This window comes from Coregonus lavaretus (genome assembly GCF_964263955.1).
Source record: "Coregonus lavaretus genome assembly, contig: SUPER_35_unloc_1, whole genome shotgun sequence".
Lineage (NCBI taxonomy): Eukaryota > Metazoa > Chordata > Actinopteri > Salmoniformes > Salmonidae > Coregonus > Coregonus lavaretus.
In genome coordinates this window covers 3,722,881-3,738,112 of record NW_028167181.1, presented here as the reverse complement: position 1 = coordinate 3,738,112, position 15,232 = coordinate 3,722,881, and the positions used below count along the sequence as shown (strand labels likewise).

General features: G+C 43.9%; 1 protein-coding gene across 1 annotated transcript in view; it reads right to left on the bottom strand.

Annotated features, from left to right (window-relative positions):
• Nucleotides 1-35: 35 nt before the first annotated feature.
• The window catches only part of LOC311110029 (FRAS1-related extracellular matrix protein 2-like), a gene marked incomplete at its 5' end in the record, with an annotated part of 136,873 nt that continues 121,676 nt past the window's right edge, over nt 36-15,232 (bottom strand). Inside the window, 15 exons of the mRNA XM_084188557.1 lie at nt 36-1,496; nt 1,763-1,909; nt 2,388-2,575; nt 7,000-7,126; nt 7,361-7,495; nt 7,921-8,048; nt 8,401-8,505; nt 9,573-9,765; nt 10,582-10,913; nt 11,131-11,262; nt 11,448-11,751; nt 12,185-12,343; nt 13,426-13,556; nt 14,312-14,494; nt 14,701-14,865. Of these exons, the coding sequence (XP_084044683.1) occupies nt 894-1,496; nt 1,763-1,909; nt 2,388-2,575; nt 7,000-7,126; nt 7,361-7,495; nt 7,921-8,048; nt 8,401-8,505; nt 9,573-9,765; nt 10,582-10,913; nt 11,131-11,262; nt 11,448-11,751; nt 12,185-12,343; nt 13,426-13,556; nt 14,312-14,494; nt 14,701-14,865 (3,032 nt within the window). The 3' untranslated portion in view covers nt 36-893. The remainder of the gene's footprint in view (nt 1,497-1,762; nt 1,910-2,387; nt 2,576-6,999; nt 7,127-7,360; nt 7,496-7,920; nt 8,049-8,400; nt 8,506-9,572; nt 9,766-10,581; nt 10,914-11,130; nt 11,263-11,447; nt 11,752-12,184; nt 12,344-13,425; nt 13,557-14,311; nt 14,495-14,700; nt 14,866-15,232) is intronic.

Genomic DNA, 15,232 nt, shown 5'->3' with positions numbered 1-15,232 from the left:
CCCACTTGGCTCTCTATCTCACACAAAAAAGTTATAATATATAAATTGACAGAATGACCGACAACAAAATAACGTGGTAGAATAGTTCTCTTAAGAAAAACGGGACAGAATAGTCTCCTCAAAGCTGCTTCTCACTATTAAGGGGGACATTTTTTTTGTTGCTTTTGCCTTCTGGAGATGCCATTACTGTTTTAAGAAGATGTAATTTTCAGCTATGGCAGTTGTTAGCATAGTTGGACGGGGTATTCTTCACAACATCAGCACTTGGGGACTCCTAATATTTGACACATGATTTAGAACTATCCTAACTAAAGCACAACTGAGTGGAGTTCAGACAATTGAGATGTTGAGGGGGACTGAAACCCATGTTATATACAGTAGGCATACCACAGGAAAAGGGGTAAAAACACTTCATTGAGGATTCATGGAGCCTCACATTACTTTCTCTCTCGCCAGGCGTGGCCAACCATGCATGCATTCATACTCTGGTTATAGGCCCACAACACACATCAACTGACATCAACTGTCCCAAGAATTGGCTGTGCTGTCTTCAGTGATAGTAGAAGGCAGGGTTAGCCTTGTCTTAGGGCTCTATTCAATCTGTATCGCGGAAGTTCAGTGTTACAGCGTGATTAAAATTTAAAGCCAGTGTTCCCGCGTTAGCGGAGACTGCATTCACGGTAAAGGCTGCATATGTCGGCTCAATCGGAAATTACCTTTACATTTCTATCACGCAATCTATAACGCTTCAGCGATTAGGTTTGGATAGAGCCCTTAGAAGGCACGGCAGTGGTAGAGGTTGGAACTGTTGACAACTGTCAATGTCTTATCAGAAGGCCACAGGGGCGGGGTATGGGATGGTGTTGGTAGGAGGGGTGTCTCTAGTCTTGAGCCTAGACCTCGGAGCTGTCCAAGCTGCTGTGCCCAGTACCCATCATGCCCTCTCTGCTGTTCCCACTCCCTCCGCTGTAGGCCGAGCACGACGAGGTGGAGTAGGGAGGGAACTGGCTCTTCTTCTGGCTCTTCCTCTTGCGCCGCACCAGCAGGATAACCACCATGGCCACCAGGCAGGTGAGAAGGATCAACCCAGCCAGGCCTACCAGCATGGGCAGGGTGGAGGTGTCCACAGGCTCTCTACCGGAACTCTCCAGGAGGGGGCGCTCCAGGAAGGGTGAGTCGCGGTCCGAACCAGCCCTGTCACGTCCCCCCCATGGCTGGCGCTGGCTCACCACCAGGCGGTCTGAGCGGTCCAGAGCGATGTGCTGGATGTTGGTTCCCCGGTTGTTGTCGGTACCGATGTCCTGGGCCAGGTCCGGAGCGGGGGCGGCACGACGGTAGCGACCCAGGGAGGAGGTGTGGAGGTCGGGCTGAGGGTCGGCCACGGAGGACAGGCTGTGGTGGTACTCCAGGCTGCGCTTGCCGATGCCACGGTTGGCGTTTTCTCGGGAGCGGACGGTGTAGATTGTGTGGATGAACCACTCCCGACCTGCAGCCACCTGGAACAACAAGACACAGTGGAGCTTGAGGTTAGTGATAAAGACTTTGGCCTATACATTTCAGTGTGTGATTTCTAACAATGGAAGCCTTTCAAATTCTTGTCATGTTTTTGCCATTATCAAGTAATTAGACTCACATTTCACTCAGATTTCAGAAACCAGATTTCATTCAAACATACAGGGACTATTTTCCCATTGGTATCCAGTTTACAGACCATATTAGGTATGAATAGAGTCAGAGAGCCTCTCTGGGTGTGTCAGCTGACCTGGAAGAGAGGTGAGGAGGACAGGGTGAATCCGTCTGAACCAGGCTGTCTGACCAGAGGCAGGCCTCCAGGAGTGTCCAGGGCCAGAGTGGCCTCAAACAACACATCTCCAAACGCTGTAGCCTGGGTCTCTGGCTGGGCCTTGTCCTGGAGGAGGAAAAAACACACACACAGGTTAGACCACTGAAATAATTATAGATAGAACCTAACTTGTATAGGATGTCTATGGATCAGAGGTAGGTAGCCTAGCGGTTAAGAGCATTGGGCCAGTAACCAAAAGGTTTCTGGTTCGAATCTCCGAGCCGACCTGGTGAAAAAGCTGTCGATGTGCCCTTGAGCAAGGCACTTAACCCTAATTGTTCCTGTAAGTCATTCTGGATAACAGCATCTGCTAAATATGCAACATTTAAAAATGTAAAATGTATTTCAACAGCCTAACAGCAGTATGGCTCAAATGTACTGTGTTGTCAAGAACACAAATGATTGTAAATGGTTGAAGTAAGAAATTAATAATGAATGAATATGGTAAAACTGACCAAACTACATTCAAAGTGACCATAACAAAACTCCAGAGGAATTTCCCCCTGAGTGGAGGCATCATGTGTTAAGTGATTGCCGTACGCACCAGGATCTTGAATCTGTAGAGCAGTGAAGGTGCGTCGGCCAGGCAGCCATACTCCTTGTTGGTGGGGTTGTACTTGGGGACGTAACCGTCAGCTCCTGTACACAGGAACACCTTCTCTATACTGCAGGAGAAGGAGTCACCCAGGTTCTGGACTGGGTCCACCATCACACGGCCGTAGATAGAGGAGCCTGGAGGGAGAGATTAGAGGAGGGTGGTGTCCATTGCTCTGTGACAGTTCAACAAGCACTGAAAGCTTCATTAGACTGTTGAATATTATCTTTACATTCAAACTCAGAAAGCAGTTTGAAAGAAAGCTTTTTCTGAGTTCTATTGGAGATAAAACAGCTAATAACATACAGTGAGTGTACAAAACATTAGGAACACCTTCCTAATATTGAGTTGCACCCCCCTTTGCCTTAGCCTCAATTCATCAGGCATGGACTCTACAAGGTGTTGAAAGTGTTCAACAGGGATGCTGGCCCATGTTGACTCCAATGCTTCCCATAGTTGTGTCAAGTTGGCTGGATGTACTTTGGGTGGTGGACTATTCTTGATACACAAACTATTGAGCGTGAAAAACCCAGCAGCGTTGCAGTTCTTGACACACTCAAACCGGTGCCCTGGCACCTACTACCATACCCTGTTCAAAGGCACTTAAATATTTTGTGTTGCCCATTCACCCTCTGAATGGCACACATACACAATCCATGTCTCAATTGTCTCAAGGCTTAACAATCCTTATTTAACCTGTCTCTTCCCCTTCATCTACACCGATTGAAGTGGATTTAACAAGTGACATCAACAAGGAATCATAGCTTTCACCTGATCAGTCTATGCCATGGAAAGAGCAGGTATTCTTAATGTTTTGTACACTCAGTGTATATTGACTAGTGGTGTATCTTTCTATATGTTGACTAGTGGTGTATCTATCTATATGTTGACTAGTGGTGTATCTATCTATATGTTGACTAGTGGTGTATCTATATATATGTTGACTAGTGGTGTATCTATATATATGTTGACTAGTGGTGTACCTACAGTATATATTGACTAGTGGTGTATCTATCTATATGTTGAATAGTGGTGTATCTATCTATATGTTGACTAGTGGTGTATCTATCTATATGTTGACTAGTGGTGTATCTATCTATATGTTGACTAGTGGTGTATCTATATATATGTTGACTAGTGGTGTACCTACAGTATATATTGACTAGTGGTGTATCTATATATATGTTGAATAGTGGTGTATCTATCTATATGTTGACTAGTGGTGTATCTATCTATATGTTGAATAGTGGTGTATCTATCTATATGTTGACTAGTGGTGTATCTATATATATGTTGACTAGTGGTGTACCTACAGTATATATTGACTAGTGGTGTATCTATATATATGTTGAATAGTGGTGTATCTATCTATATGTTGAATAGTGGTGTATCTATCTATATGTTGAATAGTGGTGTATCTATCTATATGTTGACTAGTGGTGTATCTATCTATATGTTGAATAGTGGTGTATCTATCTATATGTTGACTAGTGGTGTATCTATATATATGTTGAATAGTGGTGTATCTATCTATATGTTGACTAGTGGTGTATCTGTCTATATATTGACTAGTGGTGTATCTATCTATATGTTGAATAGTGGTGTATCTATCTATATGTTGACTAGTGGTGTATCTATATATATGTTGAATAGTGGTGTATCTATCTATATGTTGAATAGTGGTGTATCTATCTATATGTTGACTAGTGGTGTATCTATCTATATGTTGAATAGTGGTGTATCTATCTATATGTTGACTAGTGGTGTATCTATATATATGTTGAATAGTGGTGTATCTATCTATATGTTGAATAGTGGTGTATCTATCTATATGTTGACTAGTGGTGTATCTATCTATATGTTGAATAGTGGTGTACCTACAGTATATATTGACTAGTGGTGTATCTATATATATGTTGAATAGTGGTGTATCTATCTATATGTTGAATAGTGGTGTATCTATCTATATGTTGACTAGTGGTGTATCTATCTATATGTTGAATAGTGGTGTATCTATCTATATGTTGACTAGTGGTGTATCTATATATATGTTGAATAGTGGTGTACCTACAGTATATATTGAATAGTGGTGTATCTATCTATATGTTGACTAGTGGTGTATCTATCTATATGTTGAATAGTGGTGTATCTATCTATATGTTGACTAGTGGTGTATCTATCTATATGTTGAATAGTGGTGTATCTATCTATATGTTGACTAGTGGTGTATCTATCTATATGTTGAATAGTGGTGTACCTACAGTATATATTGAACAGTGGTGTATCTATCTATATGTTGACTAGTGGTGTATCTGTCTATATATTGACTAGTGGTGTATCTATCTATATGTTGACTAGTGGTGTATCTATATATATGTTGAATAGTGGTGTATCTATCTATATGTTGAATAGTGGTGTATCTATCTATATGTTGACTAGTGGTGTATCTATCTATATGTTGAATAGTGGTGTATCTATCTATATGTTGACTAGTGGTGTATCTATATATATGTTGAATAGTGGTGTATCTATCTATATGTTGACTAGTGGTGTATCTGTCTATATATTGACTAGTGGTGTATCTATCTATATGTTGAATAGTGGTGTATCTATCTATATGTTGACTAGTGGTGTATCTATCTATATGTTGAATAGTGGTGTATCTATCTATATGTTGAATAGTGGTGTATCTATCTATATGTTGACTAGTGGTGTATCTATCTATATGTTGACTAGTGGTGTATCTATATATATGTTGAATAGTGGTGTATCTATCTATATGTTGACTAGTGGTGTATCTATCTATATGTTGACTAGTGGTGTATCTATCTATATGTTGACTAGTGGTGTATCTATCTATATGTTGAATAGTGGTGTATCTATATATATGTTGAATAGTGGTGTATCTACAGTACAGTTGTGGTCAAAGGTTTTGAGAATGACACAAATATTAATTTTGCTGCTGCCTCAGTTTTTATGATGGCAATTTGCATATACTCCAGAATGTTATGAAGAGTGATCAGATTAATTGTAATTAATTGCAAAATCCCTCTTTGCCATGAAAATGAACTTAATCCCCCAAAAACATTTCCACTGCATTTCAGCCCTGCCACAAAAGGACCAACTGACATCATGTCAGTGATTCTCTCGTTAACACAGGTGAGAGTGTTGACGATGACAAGGCTGGAGATCACTGTCATGCTGATTAAGTTAGAATAACAGACTGGAAGCTTTAAAAGGAGGGTGGTGCTTGAAATCATTGTTCTTCCTCTGTTAACCATGGTTACTTGCAAGGAAACACGTGCCGTCATCATTGCTTTGCACAAAAAGGGCTTCACAGGCAAGGATATTGCTGCTAGTAAGATTGCACCTAAATCAACCATTTATCGGATCATAAAGAACTTCAAGGAGAGAGGTTCAATTGTTGTGAAGAAGGCTTCAGGGCGCCCAAGAAAGTCCAGCAAGCGCCAGGACTGTCTCCTAAAGTTGATTCAGCTGCGGGATCGGGGCACCACCAGTGCAGCGCTTGCTCAGGAATGGCAGCAGGCAGGTATGAGTGCATCTGTACGCACAGTGAGGCAAAGACGTTTGGAGGATGGCCTGGTGTCAAGAAGGGCAGCGAGGAAGCCACTTCTCTCCAGGAAAAATATCAGGGACAGACTGATATTCTGCAAAAGGTACAGGGATTGGACTGCTGAGGACTGGGGTAAAGTCATTTTCTCTGATGAATCCCCTTTCCGATTGTTTGGGGCAACCGGAAAAAAGCTTGTCAGGAGAAGACAAGGTGAGCGCTACCATCAGTCCTGTGTCATGCCAACAGTAAAGCATCCTGAGACCGTTCATGTGTGGGGTTGCTTCTCAGCCAAGGGAGTGGGCGCACTCACAATTTTGCCTAAGAACACAGCCATGAATAAAGAATGGTACCAACACATCCTCAAGAGAGCAACTTCTCCCAACCATCCAAGAACAGTTTGGTGACGAACAATGCCTTTTCCATGATGGAGCACCTTGCCATAAGGCAAAAGTGATAACTAAGTGGCTCGGGGAACAAAACATCAACATTTTGGGTCCATGGCCAGGAAACTCCACAGACCTTAATCCCATCGAGAACTTGTGGTCAATCCTCAAGAGGCGGGTGGACAAACAAAAACCCACAAATTCTGACAAACTCCAAGCATTGATTATGCAAGAATGGGCTGCCATCAGTCAGGATGTGGCCCAGAAGTTAATTGACAGCATGCCAGTGCGGATTGCAGAGGTCTTAAAAAAGAAGGGTCAACACTGCAAATATTGACTCTTTGCATAAACTTAATGTAATTGTCAATAAAAGCCTTTGACACTTATGGAATGCTTGTAATTATACTTCAGTATACCATAGTAACATCTGACAAAAATATTTAAAAACACTGAAGCAGCAAACTTTGTGAAGACCAATACTTGTGTCATTCTCAAAACGTTTGACCACGACTGTATATGTTGACTAGTGGTGTATCTATATGTTGAATAGTGGTTCCTAGAGTGTCCACTAGGGGTCAGTATGAGGTCAGTAGTAGTCCAGTACCCTCTGAGAAGGCTGTGTCGGTGCTCTCTCCGAAGCCCATGGATCCGTCCGACAGCCACAGCTCCCTCTTGGACAGCAGGAACATCTGGGTGTTCAGACTGAACTCAGCCGCCACTGGGTCACTCACCTGGGGTGGGTCAGAGGGCAAAGGTCAAACACAGGCACCAAGAGAGTTGATAAGATTTTAACTTTTGGCTCAATGCATTTAATCAACGAGTATCTAGTACTATTGTTTTTAGCCTCATAAAACACCAAGACAAATCAGCATTGGTGAATGACAAAGTTTCCTCTTGATTTTAGGGTCTTGGGTATGCTAGTCTTCTGCCAGAGACTGTAGGTATGCAGTGGTGGTGGTGCTGACCTGCTGGAAGCGGATGTCCATGTGGAAGGTGAGGGGTTCTCGTGGGTGACACACAGGGGGAATGCTGAACTCCCCATTGGGAGAGGCACTGCAGGGGATCATTTTCACTGTGTATGTACCAGAGTAGTCCCGCACCTACAGGCAACAACATTACAACAACATTACAACAACATTACAACAACATTAAAACACACCAAACATTTAAGGTAGTTACTGCTGGTCTGGTATCCATACTATATGTCTTCTGTCATTACCATGTACCCGTTGGCTTCAGCACATACACTATGAATACAAAGTTAAAGGTAGACTCAGCGATATGACGTAGGTGCCCAAAGTAAACAGCATAGTGGGTCCATTTCCGCAACAACTTTGAGCGCTCATGCACCTACCACGCTCTAACGGCGTGAAGCGAACCCGTGCGCATGCGCAGATACTGTGTGTGACAGTGTGGGAGCGAAGTCTTGCATCTCGCTCATCGCAATATCTACGGTGCTGCTCGTGGCAACGTCATATCGCTGAGTCTACCTTTAAGACATACAATGATCAAGATGGTAGCTCACAGCGAAGTCAGAGACGAAGCTCCACTGCTGCATGGGCTGGTTGTAGGTGGGCTCAGTCCTGACCAGGGCCAGGGTGAAGGTCAGGCCAGAGAGGTCAGCACACATCACCATGGACGACAGAGTGGTTCCTGGAAACACACAGTCAAACCTCTTCATAGTCTCATACATACATTTCTGTTGAGTGTTTCTTTCCTTTATGTGTCTGTCAAGGGCATACATGAACACAACATCTTAAAACCGGTGTTGTACTGTAGACTGTAAGTTAAAAATGAACGCACCTTGTTGTAAGGTATACACATTTTCCGTGGTTGATGTTAGTTTGATTCTTACTGAAAAAGGGTAAGGTCATATTGACATTTGGTTGAACGACCCCTAAGACGGTTCCACTCTAATAGCGGTACAGGATCTGGGTCACAGTGCAACCTAATAGGAGAGAAAGCTATACAATCCCCCTATCGGATGTGTGTTTGTGTGTAATACCTGGGTGGGACATGACAAACTGTCCCCTGAAGCGGGCCTCAGTCTTGAAGTTGACCACCAGACGTCCCTCCTCATTGATCCTCATGCTGGTGGGGTACATGGATCCTATCGGGAGACAGTTACATCAAACCAGGGTTATTGTCCACCTCTATCATTCACTGGGAAATAATGCACTGTCCATAGACGGCCTATAATGCGTTACCGTTTAAGGACATCATTTACTCTTATCCAGAGCAATTTACAGGAGCAATTAGGGGTAAGTGCCTTGCTCAAGGGCACATTTACATATTTTTCACCTAGTCAGCTCGGGGATTCAAACCAGCGACCTTTCTGTTACTGGCCCAATGCTCTTAACCGCTAGGCTACCTGCCGCTTGGTGTGACAATATTGGTGCTATCAAGAATGTAGCTCCCATCCAGAATTTGTATGGTAGTCACATGTTGACTTATGAGCGTAATGTATTAGGAAAGATATTAAATATGCCTACAGACAATTAATTATACAGGTATTAACTGAGTAATACACAGTGGTGTAATGTACTTAAGTAAAAATACTTTAAAGTACTACTTAAGTCATTTTTTGGGGTATCTGTACTTTACTTTACTATTTATATTTTTGACAACTTTTACTTCACTACATTCCTAAATAAATTATGTACATTTTACTCCAAACATTTTCCCTGACACCCAAAAGAACTTGTTACATTTTGAATGCTTAGCAGGACAGGAAAATGGTTCAACTTATACATTAATCAAGAGATCATCCCTGGTCATCCCTACTGCCTCTGATCAGGCAGACTCACGAAACACAAATGCTTCATTTGTAAATTATGTGTGCCCCTGGCTATCCATAAAAATAACATTGTGCAGTCTGGTTTGCATAATATAAGGAATTTGAAAGGATTTATACTTTTACTTTTGATACTTAAGTATATTTTAGCAATTATATTTACTTTGGATACTTATGTATATTTAAAACCAAATACTTTTAGACTTTTACTCAAGTAGTATTTTACTGGGTGACTTTCACTTTTATTTGAGTCATTTTCTATTAAGATATCTTTACTTTTACTCAAGTATGACGATTAGGTACTTTTTCCACCACTGGTAATACAAGTCATCCACCTCACTGTAGCACTTAAAATAGCCAACAGAGGGCAGAATTGGCTGTACCTTGCAGTTCAGCCTCCGGCGGGCTGCCAATTCCGTCCTGCCACAAGATGGCGGTGTCGTACACAAAGGTGAGCTTGAGCTCTGACTGCAGGTCAAAGTGCTGCCATCCTCCCACGGCCACTGGAGAGTGGAAGACATAGGACACATACAGAGGCACGCGCAGAGTCACGTAGGACTGGACCAGGTTCAGCACCTAGAGGAAGTGCAACACAGAGATACATAGTCAGGGTCATCTTCAACTGTACCTGGATCAGCATATAGCACATTACAAAACAGAGGATAGGAACACTTTACATTTTTAAATGTTTAGTCATTTAGCAGACGCTCTTATCCAGAGCGACTTACAGTTAGTGAATACATTTTTTTATTTTTTTTATTTTTTTATACTGGCCCCCCGTGGGAATCGAACCCACAACCCTGGCGTTGCAAACGCCATGCTCTATCAACTGAGCTACATCCCTGCCGGCCATTCCCTCCCCTACCCTGGACGACGCTGGGCCAATTGTGCGCCGCCCACACTTTTGTGGTCCTCTGTAGCTCAACTGGTAGAGCCCGGCGCTTGTAACGCCAAGGTAGTGGGTTCGATCCCCGGGACCACCCATACACAAAAATGTATGCACGCATGACTGTAAGTCGCTTTGGATAAAAGCGTCTGCTAAATGGCATATTATTATTATTATTACTTCAGAGCATTCAAGCATGAAAGGTAATACAGAGGGAATTTAACGCAGAAGGAATTTAACGCAGAGGGAATTTAACGCAGAGAAAATTTAACAAAGAGGGAATTTAAGGCAGAGGGAATTTAACGCAGAGGGAATTTAACACAGAGGGAATTTAACACAGAAGGAATTTCAAAATGTCTACTTTCAACTTGACAGATTACTGAAACAACAACAGCAAACTGAGTAATCGAGAGTTACACACAGACAACAGCCAGTGTGTGTGTGTGTGTGTGTGTGTGTGTTTGCATCAATGCATATATGTGTATGTCTCTCTCGCTCTCCAGTACCTGTCCGTCCGTCCCGATAGACCCTCCACAGGTGGTGAGCAGCTCAGACATGTCATAGTAACTATTAAACTCCCACAGACAAGCCTCCAGATTCAGGTTCCTGTAGAACCTCAGGCTGTTGGTGGAGCGCATGTCGGTGCTGTACTGGTAGGGCGACGTCTCGCCGATGATCTCAGGGTTCTTGGTGGCGTCGGTGATGAAGCCGTGGCCCGTCTGGATCTCGTTGAAGTCCAGCAGGTTGGAGCAGCGGTGGTTGCCCACACGCGTGCCGTCCGGAGACAGGGTCAGCTCGAAGTTGGACAGGGGCCGCGTAGAGATGACCGGTAACATGCCTGAAGAGAAGAGAGGTGTGAGAGAGAGATGGTTTCAATTAATCATCAATCAACTGCAACATTTATAGGTATTTTAATGACCTGGTAACTTTACACCTTTGACAATTGATCTTGAATCAGTTATTTTTACCTCAGTCCTATTGTCATCGATTGTTAGCTAAACAATCAAACTGACTCTAGACCAGTAAGTAAGGACATGACAGAGCCTGTCACTCACCGTCCATGTGTGGCATGTTGACAGTGAGTTTGATGAGGTTGGGGAAGTCAGGGTCGTCAGGGCCGGTGTAGCGGATCTTAGCAGAGAAGGGCTCAGCTCCTACCGTGCCAGGGATACGTGGCTGACACAGACCTAAACAAACACACAGGACATATTATTGTCACTTCTGATACCCAATCATCCTTAAACTCTCCATCATAAGGCCTATGTAACTCTGTCCTAATAATGACATATAACAGATGTCATCAACAGTCTTGAAGGTTGATGTCACTGAACTCTGACTCCCCCCCCTCCCCATTCCCCCAGTCTCCACTCACCCTCCTCCTCGCTGATCACCATTATGGGACTGGACAGCTCCAGACCAGCATCCCCGTTCGCATTAAACGCCCGGGCAGCACACTGAACTCTCGACCCAGCCTGGAAGTAGATGGAGTCCAGGGTGATGGACTTAGTGTTGGTGAAGAAGGTGTTGGTGTCCACTTCTCTCATGGGCGAGGTGACCCCGTCCGGCCCGCTGGGGGCGCTAACTAGCCAGCGGTACTGGGTCAGGGTGTCGTTGATGCTCTCCGCCGTGCAGATGGAGCCCGTCTTGTCAAAGTCGTGGTATTTGGGGTTGCAGGCCTGCAGGTGATGGAGGAGCCACAGGTATGTCTGATTATTACAGTAGCCTTGTAAACTGCGCTCAACACATGAAGTGAAACAAGTTTACGAGGCTATATACACGGTATATCTGGAATATGTATTTGAGAATACACTCAAGAGAATACTCTTTTTATGCCAGTAAAAGGGTCTCAGGGTTAGGATTTAGTCAGAACTGGACACAGCCTTTCAATGGGAAACGGATTGATTTACCACTTAAACAACAGGTTTTGAAACTATGAAACACAAAGACCTTCCGTTTGAAGCCTCAGCTTTTTGGACTGGATGAAAGTATGCCGAACTTGTCGCTAGCTTAGCTTTACGTGGTTAAACACCTGGTTATAAGGTGTGTGTGTGTGTGTCTAGGTGGTTGCATTCTGAATGTGTGTGTCTGGGCCCGGTGGCCACCACTCACCGTCACACAGACGATGGGGTAGCCAGTGGAGGGGTGAGGGCTGTCCCTGGCACGGGTCGTGTCATCGTACATTAGCAGGGACACCACTGTAGGCACAGCCGGGAAGGTGACGTCTGCCACGCTGTCCATCTCCTCGATGTACACAATCGCCTTACTCATCTGATGAAGGGGAGAGAGAGAGAGAGATTCAAAACACCATTCCACAGGTTTAGTACACTTTATCGTGTTCTGCATTGTAAACTTGGACGTTTGAGAAGGTGGAGTTGATGTCTGCATATTACTTGACAAAAGTAAGACATTCAATTTACTTTGTTAAACCGTTTATGGGCAGCATAAAATATCCATTCATATCGAAGAACAGCAATTCTCCTCCTTAGAAAAGCATATTTGCCATACCAATGGAGGAAAGTGAAGTAAAGTGAGCATACACCTCTAGCATTATTTGTGTCAGGTTAGTGGTATGGTACAGTACATGTCTGGGATGCCACATAGCTGTGTTTGTAGGTCACACTGCTCTGTGGGTTGACTTGAGGGACATTCTCATAGCATGGTCTTTTTATAATAGCTGGTGATTCGGGTGTTGGGTCCGCTGACAGTGGCAGCTGCTGCCTGGCTATTTTAACATGGTGGAAAGTGTGTGTTCAAGTGTGTGTGCATGCCCTGAGACCTGGGGGCTGCTGAGGGTATTTATGTGGTGTGTGTGTGTGTGTTGTGTGTGTCTAGGTGGGTGATCTCGGTGGGTGTCAGCAGCATACCACCCTGCATCCCACTGCTGGCTTGCCTCTGAAGCTAAACAGGGTTGGTTCTGGTCGGTTCCTGGATGGGAGACCAGATGCTGCTAGAAGTGGTGCTGGAAGGCCAGTAGGAGGCAGTCTTTCCTCTGATCTAAAATAAAGAATATCCCAATACCCCAGGGTAGTGACTGGGGACATTGCCCTGTGTAAGGTGCTGTCTATCAGATGGGACGTTAAAAGGTGTCCAGACTGTCAGTGGTCACTAAAGATCCCATGGCACTCATTGTAAGAGTAGGGGTGTTAACCCCGGTGTCCTGGCTAAATTCCCAATCTGGCCCTCATATCATCATGGCCACCTAATCATCCCCTGCTTCCAATTGGCACATTCATCTCCCCTGTAACTATTCCCCAGGTCATTGCTGTAAATGACAATGTGTTCTCAGTCAACTTACCTGGTCAAATAAATACATCAAATCTGTGTGCGTGACACCATGCCCTCAGTCTTACCTGTGTCTCTGCGACCATGTACTCATCAGGCTTCATGTGGACGACAAAGGCTTCTCTCATCTCTCTCAGGCCGTCATACAGGATCTGCACCTCCACAACGTGTTCTGTCTCACCCTCCTTGAACTCCACATCTTGGGTGACACACAAAAGGTTAAACAAGAGCTTAATAAGGATCTCTATAAAAAAAAGTATCAAGTCATTTTTGGTGTGAATAGGTTATACACGACAATGCCAAACACAGTATGACAACGATGGCTGTATGGGGGCAATTCCACAGAAACAGAAAACAGAATAATGCTGAGACTCAGATTTTTCACTTTATAATGTATGTCAAACAAAAACCAATCATTGCAAAGTTAAACAAACCATACAACTCTCTGGACAAGACTACTTTTAACAATTTCCACTGAAAATTGTACAAAAACAAATTTACTTGAAGAACAGTGCCGATGCAAAGTTTGGTAACAGAATGACGGTATGAGCTGTTTCTTCAAGTAAATGTTTTTTTGTTTTTTTTTGTTCAGTGGACATCGTTAAAAGTGGTCCTTGTGCATAGAGTTGTATGGTTTATTAAACTTAGCAATCATTGGTTTTTGTTTGACATCCATTTGAAAGCGTCAAATCTAAGTCTCAACATAATTCTGTTACTGTGGAATTGCCCATACCCTTCCTTCATATGGCTACTAGCATCCCACTTAGAATGAAGCAATGTTTTGGACAATCTAAGTGGGATGCTAGTGTGGATTTTGGAACATAGCCTACAGTTCCTGTATGTCTACTCACCCTCCGACAGGGGGTTGTAGTCCTCTCCAGAGGTTAGGGTTAGTTATGTCTGTGTTATATGATTAAACTATGACTTATATGATAACTTAATGCTATAACTCACCCTCCGACAGGGGGTTGTAGTCCTCTCCAGAGGTGGCTGACCCGTCCTTGGTGTGGACCCTGACCAGGGAGACCTTGGAGGTGTCTCCTAGCCTCAGGATAGGGATCTTCACCACGGATGTCTCCCCCTGGACCTGGGGCTCCCGTACACTGTACTTTATCTCACTGAAACGGATGATAGGCTCTAAGGAGAGAGAGAATCAGGTTAGACCCCAGATAGAAAACATAACATACTACTAACTATAACTGTCTAGAGACAGAGATACTGAATAAAAGCATTAATAAAACAAGCAAACTGTCCTTTTATTTGTAACACTTTATTAAGCCAATTTTGGTGTAGCCCAATGTTAGCTGTGGTAGATATCTCCATGTTCCTTGGGTGATGCTTACTGTCTTTCTCGTCAGTAATGGTGACCACCGCCTCTTTCTGTTCCCCTATGGAGGCGCCGAAGGGTGACTTGCTCTTAGGTGTTCCCAGCACCAGACGGAACTCCTCATCCTCCTCATACAGGTTATCATCCACCAGGTTGACCACACACTCCTTCTCACTCTCCCCTATAGGATAGACAGAGAGGGGGAACACGGAGTTAACACAGAGAAATATGAGGATATGGGGGGTTGGCATATAACAAGGGGGTGAGAGATGAAAGGGAGGATGCTGAAGATATGAAGGGGTGGAGGAGGGAAAGACAAGAGACGTGTGAAAGATGAAGAGATACAGTAGATGCTGGGAAGAAGGGATGACATCGAGAGAGAGAGAGATAGATAGATAGAGAGAGAAGGGGTAGAGATAGGGAAGGAGAGAGAGAGAGAGAGAGAGAGAGAGAGAGAGAGAGAGAGAGAGAGAGGAGAACGGGGAGCGAGAGGGAGGGAGGAAGGGAGAGAGAGAAAGAGAAGGGATAGGGGGATTGCGAGAGAGTGA